Source organism: Sinocyclocheilus grahami, unplaced genomic scaffold, assembly GCF_001515645.1.
Source record: "Sinocyclocheilus grahami isolate Dianchi unplaced genomic scaffold, SAMN03320097.WGS_v1.1 scaffold84.1, whole genome shotgun sequence".
Taxonomy (NCBI): Eukaryota; Metazoa; Chordata; class Actinopteri; order Cypriniformes; family Cyprinidae; genus Sinocyclocheilus; species Sinocyclocheilus grahami.
In genome coordinates this window covers 2,514,648-2,524,718 of record NW_015505263.1, presented here as the reverse complement: position 1 = coordinate 2,524,718, position 10,071 = coordinate 2,514,648, and the positions used below count along the sequence as shown (strand labels likewise).

Here is a 10,071-nt window from a genome sequence, read left to right as displayed (position 1 = left end):
TACCTATGATGAAAATTACAGGCCTCTCTCATCTTTTTAAGTGGGAGAACTTGCACAATTGGTGGCTGACTAAATACTTTTTTGCCCCACTGTATATAACCTGAGAGGTTTCTGCCCCTCCATTAAAAGTCCAGGAAACCAAAACTTTGAAGATAAAGACACTCCAAAACAAATCCATATTAACTGATTTAATCAATGTCTTATGAAGAGATACAATCACTTGATGAATAGATTTAATTCAGGCTTTTACTTAAATATAAACATAAATACATGGAGTGAATTACATATGGTGCATCACATGCTAGAACACTGGTTCTTGTGTATCATGCATGCACATTTGAGCTTCCGTGTTTGCCATATGTGATGTGCTCTGTGTGTGTCGATCATTGTTTAGATGTAAATAAAAGCCTAAATTAAAGGCATAGTTCACCCAAAGCCGTCAAGTCGTTTCAAACCCGTAAGACCTTCATTCATATTTGGAACACAAATTAAGATATTTTTGAGGCATTCTGAGAGCTCTCTGACCCTCCCATAGACAGCAAGGATCCTTCCACGATCAAGGCTCAGAAACGTAGCAAGGAGATTGTTAAATAGCCCATGTGACATCAGTGGTTCAACTGTAATTTTATGAAGCTATGAGAATACTTTTTGTGCAAAGAAAACAAAAATAACGACTTTATTCAACAATTGGTCTCCTCCGCGTCACCCTATAGCGGCATTTTGGAGAGTATCACGTACGTAAACAACATATGCAACGTATGTACGCGGATACGTTGTTTACATTCAGATCAAAGCTTAAGCAACGTAAACAGCGTATCCGCGTACGGTGCTGCTGACACAGAACAGCACATACGAGGAGGAGACGAATATTTGAATAAAGTCATTATTTTTGTTTTCTTTGCGCACAAAAATTATTCTCGTAGCTTCGTAAAATTATGGTTGAACCACTGATGTCACATGGAATATTTTAACGATATCCTTGCTATGTTTCTGAGCCTTGATCGTGTCTCCTTGCTGTCTATGGGAGGGTCAGAGAGCTCTCGGAATGCATCAAAAATATCTTAATTTGTGTTCCGAAGATGAACGAAGGTCTTACAGGTTTGGAACGACTAATTACTAACGAGTAATTAATGACAGAATTTTAATTTTTGGGTGAATTATCCCTTTAAATCTGTTCATCACATGAAGCAAATGTATCTTTTCACAAGTCTTGGACTAAAGTGCTTGATTCATAAGGATTCGTTTTACAATACCTTTATGGACCTTATGGAAGTTTTGATAACCTGTAGATTTTCATTTTTGGATTAACTATCCCTTTTAAAAGTAACGCCAACCCTAAAACTACATTAAAACCATTACTGCATCATACATGTGAAGATCTGTGTGTTGCTACCTGGATGTTCTTTGGCACGTTTTCTCCTTCCATGCCAGGAATGTGTGTTCCTGTGTTTGACCGCGGCTCTAGCCAGAAGGAGACCAGCCAGCGGATAAATATGACTCTGGCATTGAGGAAGTTCTCTTTAGTGCAGTACAGGGCTTCATTGGTCTCTGGGTCTCTTTTTACAACTATGTAGTAAGGCTTTGGTCTCATGGGTGGAACCTCTATTATAATAAAGGACACAAACCAAATTAGACAGTTTATCATCCTGAGCAATTATAACTTGCTAAATAGTTCCTCAAAAACAAGGAGAAATAAAAATTAGGTTTGCTTTGACAAAGAAGGATTATCATTAACTCTTACCCAGAATTGGATTGTACAAACTGGTCTCCTTGGAGAAGTTGGGGAAGATATGGGGCAGGTAATACTTTTTGAAATTGGCGAACAAGGCGGCAAACCCCTTCTCGTGGTTCTCCTTGCACTTCCACTCTAGACTTTTGGCCTGTAGGGAGACAGAACACACATGGAAAGCTGAGCACATACACAGCAGCTGGGACAGAACAGCCTGTTTGTGTTTGGTGGAGGACAGTGGGGTTGGTGGAGGCAGGCAGCGCGTGGTGCTGTTGTTTATGCTAGGGAGGGTGTGAAGCAGAGCAGCCGTTACAGTGCCAGGGAAACACATCGCTGCAGCAAGGGTATCTGGCATCAAATGCATGCAGATCTGGGGTCAGTCAGTGGCATGTAAGTTTGGTTTCTGCAGCTTTAGCGTTGGGTCTGCGCCAGCCGTGTTAGCGTCAGCAGTGTTAGTAGGAGGAGGGGAGTACCTGGTTTACCATGTATTTTAGTAGAGCCTCCAGGAAGTAGCCAGTTAGATCTTCCTGGGATTTGTCTCCTGACTGGGGCGGCACCAGGGGACTGATCTCCTCTGGGGTCACTTGAGCTGCAGAAATGGACAAAAACATGTTTACTTTGAAGATACTCAACACAAATCTTCCAGCACAGTCCACACAAAACATTTATTGAAGCTAAACTGCAGAACTGAGCAATTCAGAAGTAGTTGTGGTTATGGTATCACAACAATGAGCCAGTGTTGTTATTAATTAACAACTAAAACTATTACAAAGAATGTGTTAATTGCTATCAATCTAATGTAAAATTAAATAAAAATTTTTGTTAAAAACATAAATGAATATTAGAAACGTTGCTCTGGCAACTAACAGACAATAAGTTGAAGTACTAAAATTATACTTAAATAACTAAAATAAAAAATAAATTAAAGCTAAATAGAAATAATGAACACTAGAAAAAAAGACAAAAGCACTTAGCAAACTTTAAAAATTAAACAAAAATTTTAATTAAAACAAATAATTCAAAACATTAATAAACACTTTAATATTGCCAACAAAGGTAATTTAAATAAGTCTTAAAGCTACAGAGGCAAAAAAACATCCTGTTTAATTTTAAATGTCAGTGAGGGGATGAAAAATAGTCATGAAAAATTAAATTGACTATTTTGGTGAGAGAAATCTTGAATAACATTAAACATTCCTTTAAAGGCTAAAAAAAATATTACAAAAATATAAAAAAAACTTGTGAAAAAAAAAAAAGATGTGAGAGACTGTAAACAAACACTCACGCTCCTGAAGGTTAAGGGGAGGGCTGATCAGATTATCCAGGGTTCGAGGGCCAAGCTCGGACTGTGGTGCAGGGAATCCAGGGATTAGACAGGCGAAGATCCAGAGCTGCTCTCTCAGAGCATTGTGCTGCAGAGCCTGCATCCACAGAAGGAAGAGACGCACCCCTTCCCTCCGGATCTATACACCAAACATACAACCACATTATTGGTTAAAATGATTTTTAGCAGCCTTCACAACCTTGGTTATGTCAGCAAAAAAAAAATAACCTTAATAACATGTACTGAATAATTATGCACTCTAAGACAAAACCATTTAAGAAATTAAGGATTTCAAAATATTTATTTAAAATTAAAAACAAAAGAACAATAATCACTCATACAATGACAATGTTTATTGAGATTTTGACCTTTTATATAATGTAAATTATGTAATTATTTAGACATTTAATACCTTTAGGGAGTTACCAGTGTGTAGCAGTTTCTTCAGAATGAGACCTATGAAGCAACACAGTAGTTTAATCTGAGGAACAAATTCATAGCTTATAAATGAGCTGGCTTACTAGATAATTCTGGAAAACATGTTTGCTCTGGTCTCTTTGCTTATAATCTGTCAGTGATGTTTATTTGTTTGTATGGAATGTGGGTTTATTAAGAAAAGAGCAAAGTAAAATAAATCTGAAAATCCTTCATGTTATTGTTATTGTCACATATTGTTTATCTCACTGATGAAGGACTTTAATGTCAGAGTTCTCGGTCAGATCTGGGTGTTTCTGGGCCCCAGGTCCTTGGCATTCTCTGTGTTTATCTTGGTGGTCTGTGTATCCTTCTGCTAAAAGACTTCAGAGCAGAGGAAAAGGAGAGACCACCGGACAATACAAGATATTAAGACCACCCCAACCAGGCACAAAGTATCACCATCAGATCTCTTCCATGTGAAATTAAGTTTTCTGCCCTATCTATATGTGACTTGGTTTCTGTTTTGGCTAAGCCCATAGTGAAAGCTCATTAGTCCAAAGCTACACTCCATTTACACTACCGTTCAAAGGTTTGGAGTCAGGAAGACCTTTTTTTCCCCCAAATTAGTACTTTTACTTCACCAAGGAAGCATTGAATTGACAAAAGCGACGGTGAGGACATTTATAGTGTTATAAAATATTTCTATTTCTAATAAATGCTTTTCTTTTCAACTTTCTATTTATCAAAGAATAAAAAAAAAAACCAGTTCCACAAATATATTAAGCAGCACAACTGTTTTCAACATTGATAATAATAAGAAATGTTTCTTGAGCGGCAAATGAGCAAATTGTAATGATTTCTGAATGATCTCGTGAAACTGAAGACTGGAGTAATGGCTGCTGAAAATTCAGCTTTGCATCACAGGAATAAATGACATTTTGAACTATATTCAAATAGAAAACAGTTAAGTTTAAATTGTAAAAATATTTCACAATATTACTGTTTCTACAGTATTTTCAATCAAATAAATGCAGCCTTGGTGAGAATAAGAGACTTCTTTTAAAAACCGTATCTACCCCTAACTTTTAAACAGCAGCATTTACAAAAGTAGAAATGTTCACCTATGCTGTGGAACTGCCATCTTCCTTGTATTCGCTCTGGTAACAGCTGTAGGATTTTCTGCAAGGTAAGCACATAGATTTGACTACAGACATGCCTTTATATGTACTCATGTTAGCACATGCATTTAAACAACTCAATCAATGTAACAAAGGATGGAAAAATGTTGTGAGTGTAGCATATTTTTACATTTCAAAACAGATGAACAGATTTGTGCAAGCACGCATTACTGGACTTCCTTGTGACATTGAAACAGGCTGGGATGTTGCAATAGCTCTCCTACACGCAGACATCATGCCTGTCTCGTCATGATGGGGCATCTGAAGTGTCTCCAGCCTTCACCATTACTATCTGAATAATAACATATCTGTTTTTATTGGCACAAAGAGTAAGACAAGAACGCATATCAAGTAAGTGGCAAAAGTTAAGGCACCAAACCCATTCAACCTCTCTCACCCTTTCTATCGTTTCCACATTTGAGTGTCCTATAAAATAAAAGCAAACTACCTAAAAAATGAAATTATAAAGAAAGTACGTGGGGGGGAAAAACTGGGACAAATGCTTGTACCGAGCAATCTGAACAACCTGAACCGTAGCTGCAACAGAACAAGACGAAATGTTAAGACATCAAATGAGAGGTCAAAGGCAGTGAGCAGCTCTCTGAATACTCAATGAGCAACTGTGCAGTGTACCAAGACATTGGCTGTGCTCTCTGTGCACTATAATGAGCCCGTGTGACCGGACATGGCTAACTGGGGGCAAGCTAATTTTCGTCTTAAGCCATTTCATGGAAACTTGCTTATTAACACTGTGACTTCTGACTGTGTGTTTGCTGAGAGCACACAATGAGTAGGCCAGCTGAAAAACAACACAATCGAAACCTGAAAACCATTAAACTATCAAACAACAGTGCAGAGAACATTCTCACGAGACAGTGGGTGAGAGATACAACGAAGAGCCGCAGGTCTTACCTTTCTGTTTCAGGTTAACCTCGATGGTGATGAAGTTTTCAAAGAACACATAGTAGATGTGGGAGTAATTCTGCTCGAAGAGGTGTTTGAGTTCAGCAGGCTCCGCATTTTCTACAAAAACAAAAAAAACAATGAATCAACTAGTGATTTTAGGAGATGTTTTTTTTCTGAAATCACTTTTGTAGAGTTGTACAATTTAAAACTGATTGATTTTCTTGGTGTTGTTTTAAAAGGAAAAGACATGTCTCAGATAATTAATGTAAGATGTAAACTTCTTGGAAAGCACTTTATTGTGCTAATACTTCAGTGCGCAATCAGTCAGCAGCACTGACAAATGCTCTCGGATAAGTTTGGTCTCTTAACAAATGTTTGGATGCCAAGAACCCCCAAATATGATAATCCCATTGCAGTGGACCCCACTGAATAAATGTAAAGCCAGCTAGCTACATATTTTGATGTATAACAGCCCATTTATACTGTGTGTGAGAAAAATATTATTAAGAGTGATAATAAGCCAACATGTTTTTTAAAAATACAATAACTGACTTTTATACTGCCGTTGTACTAAAGCAAATTATGAAAATATTTATTTTTTGTCATCTAGTTGACCGAGTAATCTTTAATGTACAAGTATGGATATAAATATTTTCGATTCATATAAATTTGATTTGTGCAGCACTTTTCACAATAAATATGACTCTTAGTGGTTTTACAGAGAACCATGTCCTACAAACTCCGATAAACAAGATAAAGACAACAGTGGCAAGGGAAGAACATCTGTACAACAAACGTACACAAATGCCCACTTGTTACTGCTTTTCTTCGCTATCTTATCCAACTCATGCTTAATATCTTAAGCGTGGCCGTGGCTTTCATTAAAATGTTAGTTTTATCAAGAAAAGCATGCAAAATAAATGCATACGTTATATTAATCTACAAACCAAATTTCATGCATTTATGCATAAACTTTTAGATCAAAAGATCTCCAAGATCTTGAGAAAGAAATATTAGGCCTATGTCATTGTGTACGGTGTAAAATGCCCCTTTATGATTTGTCTCTCTTTCATGAACACAATCTGTCCGGCTTCAGATTGGTCTCTTTCAGAAATCAGGATGTGAGCGGATCTCTTTACTGATGCTGAAGTCTATTGCAAGCCGCAGCCCAGCAACACAAGTCAATATTTGTACTTTAAAGCTCCTCCACGCAGTCCAGCTCGACTCATCACCCCTAATGCAGCTGGTCCTGGTTGCACGCTCACGCAGCATCCAGACCTCAGTCAAGTGCCCGCTCCAGTCTGTTTATAGATCTGGGAGCCAGCATGAACACCAGAGCCAACACAGAGACCTGGTCCAGATAAACACTGATAAATATTCAGACCAAGGGTTACTTATGCCATTACGGAGACAACATAAGCAGTTGAGGAGTCATACTTGTTCAGCAAATCACTTTGGGCTATGGGCATACTAGAAATACTGAGAGAGTAAAAATACTGTTTGAACTTCTCAAAATGATTCACTCTTGCCTGCAACCCACAGAATGAGGATTGTCTTTTATAAAGAGAATACAAGGAAAACAGAAAGAAACGTACTGTACAAGAAAGCATGCACAATTGCACTTTTTTTTTTATTGCCATTTTCAAACCTGATGTTTTTATTAATGCATTTTTTCATGTCACTTTCAAAAACACCCTATTTATAAGGGCATTATTAGTGATGTGCAAATAAAACAAAATATTATTTTTTACATGCACATTACTAAATTCATTATTTTGGTTTATGTTTTATAGTAATTGACAACAGTATTATTTAGGGATGTCAAAAATAATAATGCTATAATAAAATAATATTTCTAAATGAACATTATTAAAAATATATTAATAGTTATTTTTGTTTAGAAACCATTTGAACTTTGATTTATTAATAATTTGATCTCTTTGGCTACTCGGTTACAAAAATCCTCACAATGTCCATCCCTTATTCAAACTGACAATGACTAACATTGCAGTAGTGAACCAGAGCCCTACGAATTTTACAGATTGTGATGCATTTCAAAAATCTTTGAGAACAGACAGACGGAGGGGAATTTTGGCTTAAACTACACAACATGAGAGAGAACAGACCAACGGATGGTGCTACACTGGCTGTCGGAAATATTTGTGATCTAAAATAGAACACAGCAGCGAGCCCAAGTGCCTGACGGTGTATTAGAATTACTCAAAGATAATGGCCCTCATCTTTAAAGATGAACTGAACACCACGAAAAAAACAACGCCACAGATGCTCCCAAACTGTCAGTCTCAAAGAATGCACAATGTATGAGGGTGCAGAACTAAATACAATCCTTTTGATGTAAGGATGTTGCCATGTGGTTGCTAGGTCGACACTTTCTAACCAAAGTAAAAAAGAATGTAAGTCAATGGGATTTTTCAATCATAATGTTTATTTAGGCTACTTCACTTCCTCAGGTCCCCCAATGCACAAAAGCTGTTGTGCACAGGCTCTGATCTAGGCCACAATAAGTGGATGCATGAAATGAATAGCGTTTCATATGTGAATGTTGAGCCTATCATTTTATAGAGAAAAACCAAAATGGACCAAACATAATAAAAATGCCCCGTTGCTGTAAATTCAGAGTGGAATCAGCTGGGACATGGTGATACAACATTAAATCAATATCTGGGTCATGATACCATAATATTTAGCAATTCTTCATGTTTAGTGCATTTAAACTTATATGCAATCTTTTTCACACTCACTTTTTGGTGCATTGTGAAGGTACTTGTTCAAAACTAAGATTTTATGCAGAAATTAATACTTTTATCCAGCAAGGACACAATAAACTGATCAAAAGTGACAGTGAAAACATTTATAATGTTATACAATTTATATTTCAAATAAAAGCTGCTCTTCTGAACATCCTGTTCATGAATGAACAGTAAAAAATATATATATCATGGTTTCCATAAACTGTGATATTAAACAGAACAACTGTTTTTAACATTGATAATAAAAAATAAAACGATTTCCGAGAACCAAATCAACATATTAGAATGATTTCTGAAGGGTCATGTGACACTGAAGACTGTAGTAATGGCTGCTGAAAATTCAGCTTTGCCATCACAGAAATAAATTACATTTTAGTATGCATTAATATAGGACCCTGTTATTTTAATTTGTAATAATTTTTCTAATTTTACTATTTCTTTTTTGTATTTTTAATAATTAAATAATTGCAGCCTCGCCCTCGGTGAGCATAAGAGACTTATTTTTAAAACTAAGCCCAAGCCCAGACTTTTAAACAGTAGTGTATATTCAGCTCTTTTTTTTTTTTTTTGTCCAAAATGAACAAGTAATGCTACCACATGTTTACTGACTCCTTTCCCCTAAATATAAACATAAAAAATGTAGCTGACTAAAAATACAGATTTTCTGCCATGTAAAGAATACAATATAGTGAGGCAGTAATGCAATTTTTCTAAATACCCATTAATTTTTACTCACCTCTTCTTTTGAAATACACCTTTAAAAATAATGAATCAGTCACATTACAACATAAACGCATATCATTTGATGTTACACAAGTGTTACTATGAAACAATCACAGGCACAATGACATTTTAACAATTCCTTTTTCACTGTGATGGAGGCAGTTTCCTTGCCGTTCATAGCATCATCACATAGTTTTCAGTTTCTAAACAATCATCAGCATAACACAATGGCACCAGGAAGCCAGATAACACCACAGAAAGCAATTCAGGAAAGGGGGTCGTGATTGGACAGTAACCACTCCAGGGCAGGCCAACATCTCAAACAGGACTCTTTGAGCACAGACACTGACTGCACCTTCACTGAAGAATCTGCCATGTTACATAAACCATCCTCATGTCCAACATTCAGGAAGTCAGTGCAGCTTTAAAGCTAAACAACTCAGGAATCTGAGGGAACCGGCCTTAGATAGACTCCTTCTCTGACTTCCTTGACAAATCCCAAAGGAAGTGCTGGTTTATTTCTATTATTCTGTGATGTCCCACCCAGTCCCGAAGAACCATATCTTTGCTGTCCCCCACCCAAAACATGAACTTATCTCCAGCAAATTTGATCTTTATTGTTTTAAGAATGACAGACCATAAACTTGACAGTACTTGTTGATATTGAGAGACTGTAAATCTGCATTTACAGATTTTTTCCCCCAATTGCTTTGGCTCAGTTCTTCAATAGGATTTTCTCAAAACAATAAGTCCAGATCTCTGAACAATTAGTTTTTGTTCATACCAGATTTGAATTTCTTATTAATTTAAGCATATTGCATGTTTTGGCAATTGTTTACAATTTGCAGAATGCACATTGCATGCTGATCATCATAACTGACTATTTGATTCTCAGTCAAAAATTCTGTCATACAACTTCATTCAATTTCAATCGGGTGAGCGACATCAAAAATGGCTGATTCAAATTATATATATATATATATATATATATATATATATATATATATATATATATAAAAATAT

General features: G+C 36.3%; 1 protein-coding gene across 1 annotated transcript in view; it reads right to left on the bottom strand.

Moving 5' to 3' along the window:
* LOC107586611 (ral GTPase-activating protein subunit alpha-1-like) overlaps window positions 1–10,071 on the bottom strand; it is a 68,904-nt gene that overhangs the window by 57,720 nt on the left and 1,113 nt on the right. The window contains exons 2-8 of the mRNA XM_016274062.1: window positions 5,542–5,671; window positions 4,592–4,686; window positions 3,466–3,509; window positions 3,015–3,192; window positions 2,203–2,318; window positions 1,742–1,880; window positions 1,394–1,602 (exon numbers count right to left, since the gene is read on the bottom strand). Of these exons, the coding sequence (XP_016129548.1) occupies window positions 1,394–1,602; window positions 1,742–1,880; window positions 2,203–2,318; window positions 3,015–3,192; window positions 3,466–3,509; window positions 4,592–4,686; window positions 5,542–5,671 (911 nt within the window). The remainder of the gene's footprint in view (window positions 1–1,393; window positions 1,603–1,741; window positions 1,881–2,202; window positions 2,319–3,014; window positions 3,193–3,465; window positions 3,510–4,591; window positions 4,687–5,541; window positions 5,672–10,071) is intronic.